A 22,573-nucleotide genomic window follows, 5' to 3' on the forward strand; every position below is an offset into this window, starting at 1 on the left:
CTTAAAGACTCCATTTTGTATTGTTTTGTAAATTTTTTCACAACGGATTAATTAAAATGGACTCAGTGTGCAATGTTTCTGTGCGTGACGAATTTTTAGGCTGACAAATACGAAAAAACGCATATGAAAATTTCAAGGACATTAAAATGCATGTTTGAGCCGTTTTAAAGGGGACATAATGAAAATCTGACTTTTTCCGTGTTTAAGTGCTATAATCGGGTCCCCGGTGCATCTACCAACTCAGAAAATGTGAAAAGTGACAACCCAGTAACTTAAGGTAAGCCTTTCTCTGCAAGCATGTCAAGAAATAAGCCGATCAGATTTCGCTCCCCTTCTGACGTAGGAAGGGGATCTTATTATAATATTACCACCCTGCATACTGCACGTTTCCACCCACGACAACAGTGTAACCAGTTCTAACTCAATACCAAAAGTTTGAGCAAAGCATGCACACTGTTCTGTCGTTGGCTGCACAGACGTGCACAGAACACTATTTGACAAAAAAAATTTCACAGCTGTCTGATAAAGACCTCAGGGAACTGAGTCAAGTTGTGTAAAAGTTAAACATGATGGCACATGCAAGTCAGTGAGGTGAATCAATGTAACTCCACAACAACTACATAAATGTATCCACTAACCATTCAGAAACGTCCAGGCAGTCTAAAAATTGCGACCTATTCCTGAAATTTGCTTGTTTTGTTATTGACTGAGTATCCAAAGGATTGTCCGTCTTCTGAACTGGGGAGCAGCAGCTCATTTGCATTTAAAGGGACACACACAAAAAACGGCGCATTTTTGCTCACATCCAAAAAGGGGCAACTTTGACAAGCTATAATAAATGATCTGGGTGCTATTTTGAGCTGAAATTTCACAGAAACATTCTGGGGACACCATAGATTTATATTACATCTTGTGAAAAGGGGCATAATATGTCACCTTTAAATGGAAGCAACTTATACCGACATCTTAAAATATGTCAGTGCCATTGCTTTTCTCAAGATGCACAGTGAAAGTTTATAAAAGTTACTTAAAGGGGTGGTATATTGCCCTTTTCACAAGATGTAAAATAAGTCTCTGATGTCCCCAGAGTGTGTATGTGAAGTTTTAGCTCAAAATACCCCACAGATATTTTTATATAGCACGTTAAAATTGTTGATTTTTTGAGGGTGAGCAAAAACGCACCATTTTTGTCTGTCCCTTTAAATGCAATTGAGCTGATGCTCCAGAGAAAAGAGGGCGGAGCTTCAAGAGCTCATTATTAGCACCTTCAATTACTTCACACACACATGCACTGAAAATTTCAAAAACTTTTAGCCTTTTATGTTCAAACCGAAGTCAGACAATGATGGAGAGACTCGAGAAGAAGTGACAACATGTAGACAACATTTCTGAATGGTTAGTTGATGAATTTATGTAGCTGATGTGGAGTTAAAAAAGTTCAAAAGTCAGACTGGAAGCGAATGAGACTTACAGGAGAGCATGATTCATACCCTTATTAAAATGGCTGTAATCTGTTACCACAATAGGACTTGATCTGGTTAAAATGATTTCATTGGTATATGTCTGCTAAGGCAGCGGTCCCCAACCTTTTTTGCGGATGAAGAGATGAAGATGACGATGCTGACTCGCGATCTTCGCAGTAGTGAACTCGCCATGAGAGAAATGCACATTTCATACGAATTACATAAGCAGAGAACAGTCAGTTTTCTTTCGTTATGATTTGCTCTGTTTAAAAGTAGCCTACACATTTCAAGCTTTATATATGTCTCAGGTCTGTGAGGCAAGTAGGCTACCTTATCACTGAGTTTCGGTTAAATTTTGAGACCAGCTCCAGTTCACGCGCCGGCGCCTCCGTGTCGTGGTTAAATATTTTCTACTATATTTATACAATTAATACAAAATGAAATTAAATTTAAAGACAGGCTTTGTGCTTTCTGTTTGAGGCCCCTGTGAAAGTTTTAAAGCAGTCTTTTAGTGCCACTTTCAGAGCGCTCACGTCCGTAACATTCTTTTTTTTTTTTCTGAAATAAATTTCTAAATAAATGCGACTTATAGTCCAGTGCGACTTTGGCTATATATGTTTTTTCTTCTTCATGGCGCATTTTTTGACTGATGCGACTTATAGTCCGGAAAATATGCAAGTTATTTATTCTTTCTGTGCGGCCCAGGAGTTGGGGACCCCTGTGCTAAGGTGTTAAATTAAAATTCAAAATTAAAATTTGTCTAAACCCGTTATTCATTTTTTCTATTTTTGATCTGAGCGCACAATCAGAAAATGAGTCATTATTCGTTTTTTCATTTTAGTTCAGGTGGTATAATGTTAGAATAAACTAACTAAATAATGGAAAAATTATTTTTGGTTTTAATTTGAAAAAACGATTGAACGAATGATACACGGGCCTATTTGTAAACCGTTATTGTAAAATAAAAATAGGCTGATTAAAAAAAAAAAAAACGTGTCCTAGAGTCTGTTGTTTTACCTGCCTCTATTTTTGTACCATCTTGATAGTGATATGTTTTACAGACATTATACCCATGCAACAAGGTACAGTCATATAAAATATACAATGTTTTGAGATGAAGTTTTTGCAAGTTGAACAAAAACATTCCATTTTATGGTTTATTACAAAATGCTCTTTCATACAAACACATTTAAAAGTAGACGGTGAAATGAAAGAAAAATGCTTACTGAAAGAAACATGCTTGATAAAACCTTTAGAAGATTCTTCTTTTGTGGCAAAATTTATACTTATTTGATGGCATAACCAGCAATGTGTGGTCTGATCATAAAAAACAGAGGAGGTTGGATGTGGCGTAGCTCCAGGTCAGAGAAGCCAGCTGCCTCAATGTCCTTCCAAGTAGCACGGGTTGTCTCACAGCCATCATTTAAATAGTACCTGACAAACACACAAGTAGTTATAGACTTTCCTATTCTATTGTGATCATATGCTTTGTTACCAGTATTGTAAATGGATACATTCTGGTTTTATAATCAAACCAATCCCCCCCCCCCCCTCTCCAAATAAACCCATGACCTCCAGTTATGTGTAGGTGATAAGCAGCGGGAGAGTGAATTAGGGTGACCGCCTGGTTATTGCTCTGTTGCAGGACAGTATATGTGATTATGCGGGACACGTGTGTGAGATAAATTGTAAATACAGATTAACATTAGTTGGAATGCCCGTTTCCCATCACGTTGGATGATAATGTTTTAAATCGTCAATAAGCTTAATTAATTTGCTCAGGTTTGTTTGATACAATGTAATTGACTGTACTGGACCTATTTAGACTACTAAATATAATGAATTGAATAACGGGCTAGCATTAGGCTACTGCATGTAAAAATCACATTTTATACTAAAATAAATTCTTAAGTAGTGACTACTTTATTAGACTATGCAAACAATAAATGCATTTTTACAACAATCAGTGCATCTTGAATTTGTATGTTTTTGTTGTCCTATTTAATGACTTTTGATGAGGTCCACATAGTTCCTTTGCTTCATCCAGGCAGACGTCATCAGCAGAAAAATCACCCTCTTAGAATGCGTTGGTTATTTTCCCGCTTTAGCAACAACATGACGGCTGCACAAATGGATTTTTAAACACCAATCACATTTTTTTTGTATTATATTATTGTATTTTAGTATTCATATATTGTTCTATTGTAATTTCAAGAAATAAATAAAATAATACAGACATAATTGAAATGCTGGACACTGATTACATCTTGCGGGACAAAGCTCACAATTTCGGGACTGGTGGTCACCCTAGAGTGAATATATATTTTTGATATATTTATGCAGGAATTTTACCAACCCCACGTTTTTCAAAGCTCCAACATAGTCTTTTAGCTTTTACATTCACAAAATATGTCAATTCAATTAGAATGCATCCATTTGCCACTATACCAATGTCCCCCTTATTTTACATAGGCCTATGTACTCTAGCTTGAGATGAATAACTTAACTTATAAAAGTTATTTAAATTAATTGGAGACCATAAGTCAAATATAATGGTTATTGATTTTATAATTATTATTTTTTCATTATTATTACCATAATGGCTGAAGAACATGTTGAAAAAAGTAAGTCCAGGTGGAGGGGTCAGACACCACATGTTCAAGGAAGAAAAATGCTCCTCCCTGAAATACAAAAAAAGTACAATATTTATATTACTCAACCCAGAATTGTGTATTCGAAGACAAGGTGTTTAGTTTACAAGGATGTAGTATTTAAAAGCTTGAAAACAGTTGTCTACTACTCTGTATGGTGACATTTGCCCTAAAACAAACAGTTTCTAATGGGATTACTGCAAACGGCGATCTACATGTGGTTGCGTAATGCTGTTACCTTTCATCTCAGATGTAATTATTGTAATCTTTAAGCACTCTTTGATGGATTGGGAGCAGGCCCGGCTGCAGAATGAAATGACTGAGGGGGCATGTGAAATTATTAAGGGGGCTTAACTTTATACCATCAATGAAACAATACACACTGATAACTTGCTTAGTAAAAAAAGATAAGCCAGCGTAATTTATTATGCATATATTAACCTTTTCACGCTTAATTTTTATATTCTAACTGACTCTGAGTTTTTTCAAGGCGACTGTTATTTTAGAATTTAGAACGTTCCCCCTTAATGTTTCCATGGCAACGCGTCATATTTGTCACGTGACACACCGCGGATATATCGCTTTTATTTCCTTTTCCCTTTTTTATTCAAAATACTCACAAACTTGCTTACCATGTCATCAACTATCTGATATTCCGATTCTCAAAAATGTGTATGTGAGTGTGTTTGGTCATTTAAAAACCTTTATAAATAATCTTGATCTTGACCTATAACGTGAGATGGCTGTGTCTTTGCGCCGCAGTTCTGAGAATCCTGTGAGTCATCAATTTCTCCCGAAATACATGCAAGCAAGTGGAATAGAAGAATAGAGTAAACTACTTTATAGTTACTTCCACTGTGTTTGTCTGATATGATATGAATAACACACATGTGACACGTCGGCAAATTATATTTGAATAGATTGTTATTGCTGCTTCCACAGACATCAGTGTGTATTTTACAAACTCCAAATGTATTGTTTTACTAGTGCTTAATGTGTATTTAAATGTCTGAAACCTAAAATAAACATTGTGAGGTTGAAAACACTGCATAGTTGTGATATATGACAGCGCTGAGCGCGTCCGACTCTGGCTCAGCGCCAGCCAACGCGCGAAAGCACAGTTTGAATCTGGCAGTTATGTCACGTAACCGAACATTCTAAATCCCATATGTGGGACCGTACTCTCAGGGGCTGTACCGCTCAAAAGGTTAAACATTTCATTTGTAACCATAAATACAAAAATGAAACTGAGGGGGCACAAATCAGATCTGAGGGGGCAATGCCCCCTTTTGCCCCCTCGTGGCGCCGGGCCTGATTGGGAGTGATAAAATGACAAGGTACTATACGTTTATCCGGACCACATGTGATGACCTACCCCAACCCCGCCCCTAAACCTACCCGTCACTGGGGTTACGACCAACCAAGAGCGGTTGTGGTCACGTGTGGTCAGGTGTGGTCCGGTGTAGCAGTCGATTCCATAGATTTATACTACAGGGCTGTTGAATGCTTGAATCTGATTGGTTGAAGAACGTTCTAAGGTGTGCATTATTTTCAGGGAAACGCACAGCTAAAGTAGTTCCAGGCGGGTCTTGACCGCATTACAGTTCCATATCACTTCGCGTAGTTAACGGTAATAACGGAAAATAGGATACAATTCATAACAAGAAATAACATGCAGCCCCATGCGCTTGATCTGGAATTTTCAATGTCTAGCTTCACAATCAATGGAAACATGCAGTTTAATTTTAATAAATAAAGTATATAGTCCTAGGCTATCTATAATCAATAGAAAATTAAACTGAAAATAGGCTAAATAAATGGATAGTCCTGCAGCACGGATTTTTATATATAACAAATAAATAATTATTGATAGGTCTACTTGTTAAAGGGGCTTTGTGTTTCATTTATTTGGCTAGTCTACTGTCATCTGTCAATAATAGAAAAAAGAATGAACAAATTAATTATAACGAATTGAATTAATAAATAAATAATAATATTGACGCACATGCTTTTCTGTCTCATTATTGCAACATCTCTCTATAATAACTGCATTAATAACTGCATAAAGCCGGGGACACACTTTAAGGCCGGTTATGAATGTAATTTGATACTTATGACTGATCATGACCAAACGCGTGTTCAGTGCGTTCAGTCTGTGTTCAAAGTCGGTGTTTAAAATCTGCTGCAGTCGATGAAAACAGTCAGAGAATGTGTCAGCTAGGCGTGTGTCCCAGCATTATTCTGCTATCAGTGGCTCAAACCTCCGTTACTAACTCTAAAATGACGTTTTGGAATTAGCAACGGAGGCATTGGTTTAGATGCGTAAGAAATTAGACCTACATACAAGAGCGTTTTAATGACAAAAACTTTACAAACGTCTTGAAATACATAATCTGAACAATGTTTCGAGGTGTGGTAACTGTAGTATACTCCGCTTCGCGTCGTGACCGCATTACCACCTCGGGTGTGCATTATTTTTCTAATAATTCAACGGCCTGTCGTCAATTATTCCTTACATATCTATGGTCGATTCTGTTCCCTACCGGAATTCCTGTTCCCCCTGAACGAGCCGTGTCTGCTGACAGCGCATGCGTCAAAGCCTTAATACACCTTAATAAATCAAAGCCTTAATAAACATTACATTGAAATCTGTAATAACGTTTTAAATTTTAAAATAAATAATCTGGATTGAATTGACAGATGGGGAAAAACTCGCTTCTAATAAAAAAAAAAAAAAAAAAAAAAAAAAAACGCTTAAATTTCTTCCCGTACATCCAGTTGTGCTTCTTGCTCGTATTCAGTTCTGATTGTACGCATGGTAACTCGGCAACTACGCATGCTTTGTAGTATGATTGCGTAAAGGGAACAGGAATTCCGATAGAGAACAGAATCGACTGCTTCACCGGATAACCGTATACCGATGAGGATTTATGAAATGTGACAATACCAAATGAGATGAGATCAAAGTTCCACCTGAGCGCGGACTGTCGTAAACTTACAGGCCTTAGAACTCTCTTTGCTTCTTGCAGAACTTTCGGCGTATCTTTGACAGAACACAGAACCAGTGTGCACACCACAACATCCACTGAGTTTTCCTCCACCGCCTGTAGATTCTCCCCCGACGCCACTATGAAGCTGTCATATACGAGGTGGTCGTTTTTCGCCATACTTTTCTCCAGGTAGTTTTGGAAATGCGGGTTGGGGTCGATGCATGTGATCCTGCAGCCCGTCGGATAGTGCTCGAAGTTCGCTCCGGATCCGCAGCCCACTTCCAAGATGCGCAGAGAGCCTTTAGTGGGGTAGAATTTGGACAGGTTTCGAAATAGTTCCCTTTTCTTCTCGTTCATTTTGTCATTGTACGCTAACGTACATTTATAGATGAATAGAGGAAACACGCGTTTGTAGAAAGACAAAAGTCCAATCAGCTCCGCAACGTGCAGCGGTAGAGTAAGGACTTTAAATAAAAAAGCGCAAGCGTTCATAAACACCGTCATTTTTAACAACAAACCTGAGTTCAAATGTACAGACAAGAAGGGAGTAACGTTAGCTGCGCGAACCTTGTGACAACTGACCATTCAGCGTCTTCGACGCATGTAATGTATAGGCTACTCCAGTCAGGGTAGTTCTCCAGCCTGTCGCCAGATGGCGCCCGTGTATAAATAATCGCAGTGGATCCTCTTTTACGCGTAGTGTAGTTTTAGTATTTTTTACAGTCTATGATTCAGATTCAAAAATAGCGCGAACCCCTTGAGCAGCTTTCGAGTGTCATGCACACAGGTAGTAGTAAATAAAAAAAAGAAATAGACTTAGCCCTCACACTGTTGAACAAGTCCTGCTCTTTAATAAAAAACTTTAATTTATTAAATTACCCACAAAATAAAATGTCAGCTCCCCAGTTCACAAGCACTTCACCATTCCACAATAATGTTATTTTATTTTGATTATATATGCCTACATGAGCCTTGCCTATGAACTCGTAGGATTAGGACTGAGGCTAAAGTTTATGTGAATAAGGCTGCATTTGTAGATCAAAGCAGATTCATAAGAACTGTTTCTGTACAAGTGAATTAGTCCCATTTATTATTTTATTTCTTTCATAAATTAATTCATACAGTTGTTTGTTCATACATTGCATAAGAACTGCATCAACACTAACACATGAATTATGAGGATTAATTGTATTGCTTTGTGGTTTACAGAGCACAAAGTGATTTATTAAAATGAAAAAAAAAAAAAAAAAAAAAAAAAAAACGGTCTTCTGGCCTGGTACAGAAAGGCAGCGTTTCCACCTTTTGACCACAAGATGTCGTTAGTGTGCAACGTGTTGAAAAGCTTCGAGTAATGAACCATTTTATGATACAGTCCAGGGGGAAAGCCCCAGTGCGTCACAAAGCTTCATTTCACCATCACTACTTTTTTGAATATTACCTTTCATGCAGTGTGTAATATAGCTGTCTGTGAATGTAATCGGTTTGCAAAGTTGTAAAGTCGAAAGTGCACGAAAAATAAAGTTATTGTCTCCCAAAAGAAAGCATTGACCTCGACCTGCCTAAACGAGTCATCAGGAATTCCAGTCTCACTTCCGTGACCTGACATAACATGGTAACACATTTGCATAATGCCCACCTATGGTCTTCATTGGCTGCCTGCAAGCAACGTCTCCTTTGACCTGCCCTCAAATAGCCTAGAAATCTAGACGCACGCTAGCGGCAGCGAAATTTATTTTGCAGCCAGGGTAGTCTAGCAAATCTCCGTTGACTTTCGGAGCTGTAAAAACCTAAATTGGGTCAGGCCAATCACATTGTGTATAGAGTAGGCCGGGGTGGGCTTAACATAATGACGACAGAGTTGCGACGGTTCCCTGCTACTTGAAAACAAAGAATGGCGGCTGCTGCTGGAGAACAGTCTTTCGAATCGACTTTGGCCACGACTCTGGAGGACTTGGAGTTAAGTTTTTCTTTGAGAAAAGAGCAAAGAACTTAAGTCATTCTTAAAAAAGGAAGATGTGTTCATAGTTTTGCCGGCCAGATTCAAAAGTTGAATCTATCAACTTACGCAGAACTAATGCCGCGTTCCAGGCAACCTGTAACCCGTGTTTTTCCAACTCATAACTGGGAGTACATCGATCTAGTACGAGTTCACGTGTGGGAAGTCACGGGTTTGACTGCCATTCCAGTGCACTTTCACGGGTATAAGGTTGGAAAAACACGGGTTACAGGTTGCCTGGAACGCGGCACAACGTAAGCTCCGCTGTTGGGAAAACGCTCTGGTTGGTTGAAGCGCTGTCCTATTGCGTGCAGAGGGAATTTGAAAGACAGCCGTTTATCCCGCCCCTCGGATTGAGCCGTGTCTATGGTGAGTTGCCAGACCTAACATCTTGATGTAGGTCTGGCTTGCCAGGCTAGCCCTCAAACACTGTAGCTGGTTCATGTTGTGTGTACATGTCGAGAAGACAATGTTTTCTGTCCTGCAAAAGCAAATTCAGTTTGTAAACACTTGGATGGATGAGGATGAGGATGTAAAAAGTTAGTTTTGTATGAGTGTATGACACACATTCCTCCTAACCACTAGATGGCTGTATGGCTCTTATGCATAAATCACAATCTCACAAAAGCTGGCCTGCATTAACCTCATAGAGTCTGTTTTTATAGATTAAAGTATTTTATTGTTTTACCTGCCTCTATTTTTGTACCATCTTGATAGTGATGTGTTTTACAGACATTATACCCATGCAACAAGGTACAGTCATATAAAATATACAATGTTTTGAGATGAAGTTTTTGCAAGTTGAACCAAAACATTCCATTTTATGGTTTATTACAAAATGCTCTTTCATACAAACACATTTAAAAGTAGACGGTGAAATGAAAGAAAAATGCTTACTGAAAGAAACATGCTTGATAAAACCTTTAGAAGATTCTTCTTTTGTGGCAAAATTTATACTTATTTGATGGCATAACCAGCAATGTGTGGTCTGATCATAAAAAACAGAGGAGGTTGGATGTGGCGTAGCTCCAGGTCAGAGAAGCCAGCTGCCTCAATGTCCTTCCAAGTAGCACGGGTTGTCTCACAGCCATCGCCAAAATAGTACCTGACAAACACACAAGTAGTTATAGACTTTCCTATTCTATTGTGGTCATATGCTTTGTTACCAGTATTGTAAATGGATACATTCTGGTTTTATAATCAAACCAATCCTCCCCCTCTCCAAATAAACCCATGACCTCCAGTTATGTGTAGGTGATAAGCAGCGGGAGAGTGAATTAGGGTGACCGCCTGGTTATTGCTCTGTTGCAGGACAGTACATGTGATTATGCGGGACACGTGTGTGAGATAAATTGTAAATACAGATTAACATTAGTTGGAATGCCCGTTTCCCATCACGTTGGATGATAATGTTTTAAATCGTCAATAAGCTTAATTAATTGTGACTGGCTCTATGACTGGCAATCAATTTGCTCAGGTTTGTTTGATACAATGTAATTGACTGTACTGGACCTATTTAGACTACTAAATATAATGAACTGAATAACGGGCTAGTACTGCAGGTAAAAATCACATTTTATACTAAAATAAATTCTTAAGTAGTGACTACTTTATTAGACTATGCAAACAATAAATGCATTTTTAACAGATTCAGTGCATCTTGAATTTGTATGTTTTTGTTGTCCTATTTAATGACTTTTGATGAGGTCCACATAGCTCCTTTGCTTCATCCAGGCAGACGTCATCAGCAGAAAAATCACCCTCTTAGAATGCGTTGGTTATTTTCCCGCTTTAGCAACAACATGACGACTGCGCAAATGGATTTTTAAACACCAATCACATTTTTTTTGTATTATATTATTGTATTTTAGTATTCATATATTGTCCTATTGTAATTTCAGGAAAGAAATAAAATAATACAGACATAATTGAAATGCTGGACACTGATTACATCTTGCGGGACAAAGCTCACAATTTCGGGACTGGTGGTCACCCTAGAGTGAATATATATTTTTGATATATTTATGCAGGAATTTTACCAACCCCACGTTTTTCAAAGCTCCAACATAGTCTTTTAGCTTTTACATTCACAAAATATGTCATTTCAATTAGAATGCATCCATTTGCCACTATACCAATGTCCCCCTTATTTTACATAGGCCTATGTACTCTAGCTTGAGATGAATAACTTAACTTATAAAAGTTATTTAAATTAATTGGAGACCATAAGACAATAGTCCATGGCAACCATAAGTAAAATATAATGGTGATTGATTTTATATATTTTTTCTTCTCATTATTATTACCATAATGGCTGAAGAACATGTTGAAAAAAGTAAGTCCAGGTCGAGGGGTCAGACACCACATGTTCAAGGAAGAAAAATGCTCCTCCCTGAAATACAAAAAAAGTACAGTATTTATTTTACTCAACCCAGAATTGTGTATTCGAAGACAAGGTGTTTAGTTTACAAGGGTCTAGTATTTAAAAGCTCGAAAACAGTTGTCTACTACTCTGTATGGTGACATTTGCCCTAAAACAAACAGTTGTTTCTAATGGGATTACTGCAAACGGCGATCTACATGTGGTTACGTAATGCTGTTACCTTTCATCTCAGATGTAATTATTGTAATCTTTAAGTACCCCTTGATGGATTGTGAGTGATAAGATGACAATTTATGAAATGTGACAATACCAAATGAGATGAGATCAAAGTTCCACCTGAGCGCGGACTGTCGTAAACTTACAGGCCTTAGAACTCTCTTTGCTTCTTGCAGAACTTTCGGCGTATCTTTGACAGAACACAGAACCAGTGTGCACACCACAACATCCACTGAGTTTTCCTCCACCGCCTGTAGATTCTCCCCCGACGCCACTATGAAGCTGTCATATACGAGGTGGTCGTTTTTCGCCATACTTTTCTCCAGGTAGTTTTGGAAATGCGGGTTGGGGTCGATGCATGTGATCCTGCAGCCCGTCGGATAGTGCTCGAAGTTCGCTCCGGATCCGCAGCCCACTTCCAAGATGCGCAGAGAGCCTTTAGTGGGGTAGAATTTGGACAGGTTTCGAAATAGTTCCCTTTTCTTCTCGTTCATTTTGACATTGTACGATAACGACATTTTATAGACGATTAGAGGAAACACACGTTTGTAGAAAGACAAAAGTCCAATCAGCTCCGCAACGTGCAGCGGTAGAGTAAGGACTTTAAATAAAAAAGCGCAAGCGTTCATAAACACCGTCATTTTTAACAACAAACGTGAGTTACAATTTACAGACAAGAGGGGAGTAGCTGCGCGCACCTTGTGACAACTGACCAATCAGGGTCTTCGACGCATGTAATGTAGGCTACTCCAGTCAGGGTAGTTCTCCAGCCTGTCGCCAGATGGCGCCCGTGTATAAATAATCGCAGTGGATCCTCTTTTACGCGTAGTGTGGTTTTAGTATTTTTTCATCACTAAAAGTTTTAACACTGAAAGAAATGAATAGTAATTTTGAGAAATATGTTTAAAAGCATGTACACAAATAAGAAATGAAACCTCAACCAAAAGATTTTTACCAAATAAAAGCTAATTCTACGTGGATTGGTCATCTCATTAAGGGCCAGTATTGAGGTCACATGACCAGATGATCTGGCAGTTTATCTTGTTATCCATCGTATTACCAGACACTTTAACTTGATTTTAGAAGATGCTTCATCCACATCACTGTGTCGGTATAAGTCTAAGACAAGTACCATATTAGCCAGAACAATAAAGCAGACAATATCCATCATAAGAAATACTGAGTGCATCTATCTATCTATCTATCTATCTATCTATCTATCTATCTATCTATCTATCTATCTATCTATCTATCTATCTATCTATCTATCTATCTATCTATCTATCCTCCTGTCAAATTCACTTATCCCTAAGATCCTCCATGGTGACAGATTAGGATTCAGGGATTTCTTACTTGAGATTAGGTTACAGTAATATCTTAAGACACTGTAATACTTGGAGGACTACAGTCTTAAAATATTTGCATCACAAGCACCTTAAAATGTGTTCTATTAATCTATGCTAAGATGCCTTTATGTCCCTTTTGTCTCACACACAAAGTGGGGCTTCAGAACCAAGGACAGTGACCAAACACAGACTTGGCTGGTGGTGCATTGCACAGCAAGGCTTCATCCACTTGGGGCTCATCAGTGAGGACTAGAAAAGATGCTCAGGTGGCCCAGAAGGGGGAGTTGGAGGTAAGCTGAAAGTCTAAAGCTGTTGTTTCCTTTCACTTCCTAACAGGATTAGAGGAAGATTAAGTATTGCCAGCAACCCTTGACCACGTAGTACCTGCTTCCACAACCACACTGCCAGAGAGCTTGAACCAACCCCACAAATACAAACAATGCTTATTCTTAGCATTATGCACAGCCTATTCTCAAAACACCAAAGCTCCCGATGAAACCTGGACTAGTTTTCCTAACGCATACTATTTTGTGTCCAGAAGTTCCCCAGAAGTTTTCCTTGAAATCTCTGTTTGTCTTTACATTTAAAATCAGAATGTACATTTTAAGTGACATTTTGTCATTGGAACACATTTTATATGTTGCGTAAATCAGAATTGTTCCAGCCAGGTAACCATTGTGAAGATATTGAAATGTGACTTGTGTATGCCAAAGTAGAAATATCACTATTTAATTTGAAAGTCAAGCATTTTCTCTTCTCTCTGATTCATCAGTTCCACAGTGCCATATGATGAGATGCTTACTTCCATAAATGCATATTGTGTGTCTTGTTCAATGCTCTATAGAACTTCTTTAAAAAAAAAAAAAAAACATAAATTAAAATTGTTCGTAGCCTACTGTGCAAAATAGGTGGGCCATTCAAGTCTTGTATTCTTTAAAATAAAATTAGTTTATTTTAATTTTATTATTTAACTGTGTGAATTCCATTTGAACAATTCCATTTGAAACAATTTGACAATTGTTGAGACGGAAATTAGGAGATTAGATGAATTTTACGGAGAAGTGGTAAATATAATTAGACTCGCATCATTGTGATTGATATCCCCTTTTAGCGCTGTTTCGCTTACGTTGCAGCGTTCCCCCCGTCAGTACGGAAGTCGGAAGTAGGGTACTTGTAGACGCTCCCTAACAATTTGCTGAGAGTCATCAATTATGCAGGCTAGCCGTACGCACTGGGAAGGAAGATAGCGGCAACAATATGGCGACATCCGCAGTTTCTCCTGGGTCTTTTAAACATCCTTAGGCACGCAAGATCTACATGGATCGCTCTTAATGCGGAAAAAGTAAGTAGACTTTCTCTTGTCGACAGCCCAAGTGTCGTGCTTTTTTCAGGTGTTTATTGCCCTTTCTGAGCGTGTCTCATACCTGGACTCATCTGCCGCAGAGCGGTCTCTCGCGCTCAGCATCTTTTCTGCTCACATATGTGGATAGGCTTGCTGCAGGAAACACAGGGAAACGCCAATTAACACGCCGGGCACTACTTAACAGCTATAGTGCTGGTCAAATAGAGGCAATGCAAAGGGAAAAAGTCTGACTGAGGTAAATTAGGGTGTTGGCCTGGCGCTGGAAACATAACATTAGTCTGTGTCGAAATGTAGAACATACGCATACCATGGGACAGGCAAGTAAGACCGCAGCAAACTTTATTGCAGAGGAATATTGTGCGGACAGACTGACGCAAGACGCAGTATTCAGCATTCCGATGACATATATGACAGCATTTTGCAACGTAACATGTCAAAATCACTAATGTGGCAGTTTTTAGTCCCCCTGCGCCTGCATTCCCCCTCCCTTCGAGTCACCCTCGCCATACTTCATTGGGCTGGACTCTCTAGAATCGGTGTGTTTCCGTTTTTGCCGTTAAAAACAGCGACTACCACCCTTGTTTTCTCACTCACTCCTCCCTAAAGCGTTAGCGGCACGCTGTGCCCGACCGTTTGCGCGGTTGCGGGTTAAATCACAGAGAGGACGGTCTGACTGCACGGGTGTGGTGCTGAAGCGGACAGGAGTCCCAAATGTTCTTGAAGTGTTCAGATGAGAATGAAATCGGAATCTAGTGAGATAGAAACTCGAGACGTGTAAAACATTGCAGGCACGACTGTCTGAGACGTCAGTGGCTTTGAGATTTAGATGTTTCACAGATTGATTCGCTGGCTCGTGCCTTTGCACGAGCTCCCTTCAGCTCCACTGCAGTATTTCAGCCGAGAGAGTGGGGCCCACGCGTGTACGTCCACATGCCATAATTACCGCAAACAAACTTGAGCATACTAATCTGTGAATCCCATAACATGTAGCGCCTTCAGACGCGCAAAGCTTGTTAGGAGGAGAAATTGCATAAGACATGTGTGAGGGGCCAAAATGGGCGGAAGTATGAATCAATTGAATTGTTTTTGCGATCGCATATGCTTTGTAAATTAGGCTATATTTGCTTTAAAATGGCAAAGACCGTTCACCTGACTAAGCTGCATGTTACTTTTGGTGTAAGCAAACAGATATTAGGCTACGAAGGTAAAATATGAGATACATTTAATCAAGCAAGGGCATATCGGTGTTTATGTGTGTTGAAATATAAAAGGCTTTTATTCTCCACACGGGATAGGCCGATAGGTTCGTCCTCGTGACAGCTGTGCTGCTCCCCTCCCCTCGATGTACAGTGCCAGAGGCCGAACATTCACTTTCCATATCATTTAGTTAAGGACATCAAATACGGAAAAGTCGCTTTAGTCGGGATGTTTCATCATGGCTTGAGGCAGCATCTGTGATCCCCCCCTCCCCTCCATCACCTAACCTAGAGGACAAGCGTGAGCTCGCGCTGAGCGGTGCTGAACGGACAGCGCCGCGGAGAACCTGCATTCGACGGCAGTGGATTTGTGTTGGCTTCCTAAAAACAGACGACACTTATTCTCGCCTGATAAGGAATACCTTTGCGCTTGTACCGGAACGTAGCCTACATTTTACCAGATATGAGAGTAGGCAATGACTTTGCTTGAAGGCACGTAAGTAGCCTATAACCTGTCGAATGGCATCGGTTATTTTGGTTTTAATGTGTAGGTGTTTAACTTGGAGCAATCGGAAAGTGGAGGGCGTACCATTTAAATAGCATAATTTTTCTGTAACCAGTGCTGGCAGAACAGCGTAGTCTATAGGGAAGAAAATGCAGGAGTTTTGTTAAGGTCATTGTGTGTATTGTCAGGGCCTGTCTATCTGATGTATCACCTTGAGCTGAGGCGTCTCTACACTATCCCAGGAAGGAGACTTGGAGGTTGGACACAACCAGCGTGTAACTTAAAACGCATATCGTTTCTTTTGTCTAAACTGTTCTTTAAAAAAAAAAAAAAATTACTTTGTTGCTGTACCTAAAGCATATATGGCAAGCTGTTTTAATAATTATTCATTAACTTGTATCTATTTTTATGTTTCTAATAATAGTTTTGTTTTTTTAATTATAATTATGATTGAGTGGTCCAATTGTGACTAGGCCTAGTATCTTATACAATTTTGCTATTAACTATTTATTATTAACTAGTAGTTATTCTATTGTTTCTTGTAACTAAGAAATAAGTTCTACTTCCTAATGAATAGTAAATCTGGTACCAGCAATAATAGGAATACATAGGCTAGATGGAAGTAAATACTTGATTTCTGAACCAAGAAGTAGCAAAGAAATAAGTACCAGTATATGGACTGTCTTGCCTATTAACGAACAAGTACTAGAATCTAATGAATATTGAATAATTGAAAAAAATAAATGCTAGATAAATAATTCTATTTTAAATGAATAAATGTTCAAATGACTTGCCATAGTCGAACAGGAAGCGTTGTGTTTTAATGATGATAAAGTCGCCCATCATAAAGAGCAATGCCACGTGACCATGGGCACTTTACTATTGATTTGGCCCGTGCTGACTTAACTGAATCAGTTTTTGGTGTATAAATAATTAACAGACTGTGTCATTAAGGATATAGAGAACAGGGATTCAGCATTGGACATATAAAACAATCCCACGAAAAGACAAGTGATAAGACAATCGTTGACGTTGGCTGTTGGGTTTAATATATTTAAAAGTGAATGAAGGAATGCGATGTCTGTATGACACTGCTTTGCTTGATTTCTGTACTGTCATAAGCTTTCAGCACATCATACAGCACTTACATTAGTAAAGATTTGTGGATGTATGGAGATGATGGTGTGCAAACATGCGGCTACATTAATCAGGTGAAGAGGGCATTATGGCAGTATTATGTGCATTTCAACAAAGCTTCTCTCATACATGTTTTTCTTATTTTTGCTTGTCTTATTAATTTAGTACTAGAAAAGGTTAAATGTCCTAGAAAGGACCATAAATGCAAGTCAGCTTTGCAGTACAAAATGCATGTAAAAGGACATTCTGGAAAAGGAATAGCCCAGTTTTGTGGAGCCTGAGGGACTAGGCTGGGACTGACACTGCGACACACACCTGGAACACAGGAGAGTGTGACTAAGTAGTACTTATGTCATTTGGAGATTTTCCTGCACATTTGTGATAAATCTCTTTGAATTGGATTCTCCAACAAAGCTCCACCGGGGAAGTAAATTTGTTAACCTGCAATAGAACTGCTAAAGCAAGTTTAGTGGGCAAATTCTACAGAATTTCACGAGTGCAAGTGATTTTGTTTGATTGGAGTAAAGAGTTTGATGTGCAACATTGTTTTTGTTGCAACTGTGTTTAAAACCAAAGTCAGCCGATATGGGATTTCAGTGACTGATAACCTGAATGCTACTTGCACCAAATCAGCATATTAGAATGATTTCTGAGATCATGTAACACTGAAGACTTGAGTAATAGCTGCTGAAATTGACATTACAAGAAGAAATTATAATTTAAAATACATTAAAAACATAAAAAATAAGTGTTTTTATGACAATCTTTATTGACAGACACATATTGTGCCACAAAACTTTACAGTGCTGTTTTTTTCTGTATTATTTAGGAATTTCACTCAGAAACTGGATCCTGTGCTGGAGATTCATTGTCAAGTCACTAAAAGCCAGCACACGGATACACAAATGCATCTTTGCAATAGAAATGAAGTAAGATACTGTATCAGGTGAAATAGTTCCTGTAAGAACATAATACATCACAAATGTGACATGACAAATTTGACTTGACATTAATGTTGTCTTTGAATTTGTTAAGACTGCACTCTCTTGAGCAGCCAAACATCCTGCAAATGAGATTACGGACTAAAGCAAACATTTGCATAATGAGATAAAATCTTGCACAGAATTCTCAGTTTTCTATTATCTGAGATGAAAAACCACAACAGCCAGAAAGTGTTAAGTCTGCATAGTGTGTCTAATGTTTTACCTTAGTAATAAAATAAGTAATGAGTGGAGAGTTTGTGATATGTGATCCACAAACACCTGATTAAATGTGGAGATTTCCATCTGAACGACATTATTACATAATAAATCCATAAGGGGCAGATTAAATATGTTTGAATTGATAGCATATTTAATATGATGTTGTTTGGAACAGGCTTGATGACATCATGGACTGGAATATTAGTTATATAATCCAGGTCATCACAGAAGGTTGATAAGGGCAGTAATGCAGTTATGACCTTAGCCTCTAATGTACAGTCTCTCTTGTTCTCTGTCTCTCACTCTCTCTCTCTCATGCACACACACATACAGGTTGAGCCTCCAGTGCTGCAGCGCATTTGGTATTATTCTGCTTGGTCATCTATTTCTTAATGGATGTAATGAATGTGTGTGTGTTTGTGTGTGTGAGTATAAGAGTGAGAAAAAGAGCAAGAGGGAGAGCTGCAAAAGAGGATGACCAATAACACAGGCCACTGAAATCAATGGATTATTCGCAAACACACACACACACACACACACACACACACACACACACACACACAAATATTCTTGAAAAATAGAAATGTTTTACACTTGTTTTGTTCGTGTGTGTGATCATGTGCTTTGTTTAACTTTTACGACTTTGAACTCTGAATTTTAATTTCTGTTATTTTTCTTTCCTCGTTGTTCCCTTTCTGCATCTGTCTGGGTGCCTCCCTCTCCCTTCCTTTTCCTAGAGCTGGCTGTCCTGAATGGCTTCTAAATAAAAAGGACTCTGCTGCAGGATGACAATATGGCTGCGCAGCTGCTTGCACCTCCAGGCCCCGATAGCTTCAAGAAGTTCACCCCAGAGTCTTTGGCCAACATCGAGAAGCGCATCGCTGAGGAGAAGAAAAAGAAGCCTGTTAAGCCCAGATCTGACAGCAGTCACCGTGATGACGATGATGACAACAAACCGAAGCCCAACACTGACCTGGAAGCGGGGAAGAGCGTGCCCTTTATTTACGGGGACGTCCCCTCCAAAATGTTGGCTGTTCCCTTGGAGGACATAGACCCCTTCTATATGAACCAGAAAGTGAGTGAACTTTGAGCCTGTTAAAACTCATCCTCCATGCAGGTGGAATACAGTTACCCTCATTATGGTGAAGTAAGAAGTGTTCAGGGCGCTTCGCTCTCCAGCATTTGGTAGAACAAGATTGGTGGTGGGAAGGTTTGGAGATGAATCAAGGAGACTAATGTTACACACTTTGTGTATTAGGATGAATGAACAGATAAGATGAGATAGTAACAAATAAGAACAATGATTTCTAAAAACAAAACTAAACTAAAAATATGGTTAGTAAGATTGATTTGATAAGTTGACAGCTGACAGTTCAAAATATAATTTTCTTTTCAGTAGTTTGGGTTAAAATGCATGTACCGGTAGTTAAAGATGCTATATGTAGAATGAATTGCAGCCAGCAACTTATTGCTCGCACATACGTAACGTACAAGAGACCGAATGTGATTCAGTGTGAACTCATGGCATAGTTCCTTTTTCTTTTTTTGCTTGGAAGAAAAAAATCTTTGCAGCAATATACTGTGAACGAACATCCTGACGCCGCCCACGCTGCTGAGACTGAGAGTGATGTTTAGATAAATATGTGCTGTGCAAAATAAACTCGGTGAGAAAAACAACAGTTAAGAAAGCATCATAGCGATGTGGATATGTTTGCACCAGCTCTGCATTTCACTGGCATCATGTCCCCTTAATCTCTTTTCTTTGTATGACACATTTACATTAAAGAATGGCTGTTTCGGCATTATCCTGAACATTGTATAAGCATTCATTTCATGTGTCATTGAACGAAAGAGAGGCTCTCAGGAGCATGAACCGCCACATCCTTTTGATTTTCCCGGCAAAAACGTCCTGAACCCTTCACATAAAAACAGGCTTTCATAGACAACATAGGAAATCGAGGAAGATCTCGTTTTTTAGGTTCCGTTTCAAGCTCTTCACACATTGGCAATAAAAATTTGATTAACACGTGTCGGGGTGGGGGTGGGGGGGTGGGGGGTGGTGGGGTGGCTTTAACAAAGCGCACGTCAATGGAGAGTTCACAATAGTCTTTTGTTAAACAAAAACCCAAGGTAAACACACAGGAGAATAACTAGGAGATTACGTACGGTACAACCACTACACAAATAACACCAACGAGACCAAACGCAGAACTGAAGGAAACTCAGGGTTTAAATACATGTAGAGAGATACTCAACTGAACAGAAAAAGGTGTGTGGAAGTGATTAACAATCAAGGAAACTAACCAGGAAAACAGTACACAGGAAAAACGGGAACATAGCACTGACTGAAAACGAAACCGAAACACAGTGAAACGAAACAGAACTAAACAGAATGGCATATGAATATGAAAATGGCATAGAATGCATAGTTATTAACTAATGCACACTGATTCTGTTTGGTAAATCTTCCAGTGTCAGAATGTACAATATGAATCTTGAATTTTAGGCAATGATTGATATGTACAAATATTATATACAAATATTGTATACATTTTTCCTATTCCATATCAACAGACAGAGTGGGAATTATTTATTTATTTATTTTTTACTGTAATTGTTGGTGGATTTTTTTTTTAGTCTTCGACTAAGATACTTTGATATTTATGTATTTACTATGAGATGGCTTAAAAGTTATTTTTTTCTGTGGCTTGAGCGGTGCGACCACATCAGCACCTCCTTGTTGGCACACTAGAGGTGCGTGTTACATAAGTGAGCACAGTGTACCATGTGCTATATAGTGGGAGTTGAGGAGATTTTTTTAAGATAGAAAATTAGTTGAGGAAAAAGAATTGGTCTTGTCTGCCTTTTCATCATCTGTTGAACACTGTACCTATATCCACCTCCCATTAATAGAGATAATGTGCATTGTTCCCAGCATGCTCCATCCATATTACATCCCCTTTTCGGCCCTCCCTCCTCCTCTCCCTCTTGGCAGTGGTATGTTTTTGTGTGAGGGGGTTATAACTGCAGCAGCTGTGGTACACTCGTGCATTGTGGGGAAGGGTTAAAGTGAATAAAGAGATGAGAGGAATGCAAGGAAGAAGTGCAGAGTTGCAGTTCTACTGGTCCCTTGAGAAGTGGGGTGAAAAAGCCATTCAGAATGGCATGGGCGTATAAACCTACAGAAAGCCCTGTACTCATGTGTGTTTGTTTGTATGTGATTGAGAGATATGGGATGCAGTTTTCTAATGGCTGTTATTGCACCAGCTCTGTGTGAGGCTTTGACCTTTGGAAACGGAAGTTAATAAAAGAGATATTTCAGATTTTAATAGAGAGATACTTTAATGGATGATTTATGACTTTGGTGATTGATTATATCTTGTTCATAGCATGTTTTAAATCTATATTCTTCTGCAATTTATTTTATTTTAATGATAAGGAGTTACTTTTATTATTTGTAAGATGAGTGATTATATTTTTTATACCATATTTTGTATCTGTATTATTACCCTATTTTATTTTGTGTTTCATTTTATTATTATTTATTTATTTATTTATTTATTTTAGATAAGTACATTTAAATTTAATGGATTGTTTATTATTACTATGGTTATATTTGTTTAGACCATATTTTGTATCTATATTATTACCCTATTTTATTTAATTTTATTACTTTTTATCTTTACCTCTTTCCTTTAATTTTTTTTTCTTGATTTCTTATATTTCTTTATTAACTGCCTTTGGCAATACTGAGAATATTATCAGTTATACCATTATACCAACTTTCACTCTCTGGATGGATAGATAGATAGATAGATAGATAGATAGATAGATAGATAGATAGATAGATAGATAGATAGATAGATAGATAGATAGATAGATAGATAGATTTTGGTGCATCTGGAAAGTGTTAAAAAAAGATTGAGAAGTGTTAGTTAGCATTTGGATGGGGGTGTTGGTCATTTGAGTCTTTACAGTAAATGCATTCAGTGACGTTGAGTAGATCGGATGTACTTGGAGTTAAGTGCAACAGTGATGCTATATCCAGTTTTTTCCACTATTGAACCCCTCCACCCCTTCTCCCTCTCTCTCTCTCTCTCTCTCTCTCTCTGTCTCCCTCCCTCA

At 38.5% G+C, this 22,573-nt stretch overlaps 3 protein-coding genes across 4 annotated transcripts in view; 1 reads left to right on the forward strand and 2 right to left on the reverse strand.

Moving 5' to 3' along the window:
* Positions 1-2,478: 2,478 nt before the first annotated feature.
* Positions 2,479-7,668, reverse strand: LOC307165940 (thiol S-methyltransferase TMT1A-like). Of its 2 annotated transcripts, XR_013822562.1 has the most exons (4): positions 7,114-7,668; positions 4,059-4,144; positions 3,422-3,585; positions 2,829-2,897 (listed from the first exon to the last, which is right to left on the reverse strand). XR_013822562.1 is itself a non-coding variant. In XM_079884026.1 (3 exons), exons 1-3 carry the CDS (start codon positions 7,606-7,608, stop codon positions 2,750-2,752), a joined length of 729 nt encoding a protein of 242 aa, XP_079740152.1. In that variant the 5' UTR covers positions 7,609-7,666; the 3' UTR covers positions 2,479-2,749. The 2 variants fall into 2 exon arrangements, 1 of the variants encoding a protein (XP_079740152.1); XM_079884026.1 differs by lacking the exon at positions 3,422-3,585 and having other exon boundaries at positions 2,479-2,897; positions 7,114-7,666.
* A 2,093-nt stretch (positions 7,669-9,761) lies between these two features.
* LOC307166394 (thiol S-methyltransferase TMT1A-like) lies at positions 9,762-12,423 on the reverse strand. The gene is made up of 3 exons (XM_079884716.1): positions 11,846-12,423; positions 11,407-11,492; positions 9,762-10,205 (listed from the first exon to the last, which is right to left on the reverse strand). The coding sequence occupies exons 1-3, from the start codon at positions 12,338-12,340 to the stop codon at positions 10,058-10,060; spliced, it is 729 nt and encodes a 242-aa protein (XP_079740842.1). The 5' UTR covers positions 12,341-12,423; the 3' UTR covers positions 9,762-10,057.
* Positions 12,424-14,279: 1,856 nt separating this feature from the next.
* Positions 14,280-22,573, forward strand: part of scn8ab (sodium channel, voltage gated, type VIII, alpha subunit b) — a 52,461-nt gene continuing 44,167 nt past the window's right edge. The window contains exons 1-2 of the mRNA XM_079884946.1: positions 14,280-14,387; positions 19,186-19,523. Of these exons, the coding sequence (XP_079741072.1) occupies positions 19,242-19,523 (282 nt within the window). The 5' untranslated portion in view covers positions 14,280-14,387; positions 19,186-19,241. The remainder of the gene's footprint in view (positions 14,388-19,185; positions 19,524-22,573) is intronic.

This window comes from Squalius cephalus (genome assembly GCF_949319135.1).
Source record: "Squalius cephalus genome assembly, chromosome: 10".
In the NCBI taxonomy this organism is placed as follows: Eukaryota; Metazoa; Chordata; class Actinopteri; order Cypriniformes; family Leuciscidae; genus Squalius; species Squalius cephalus.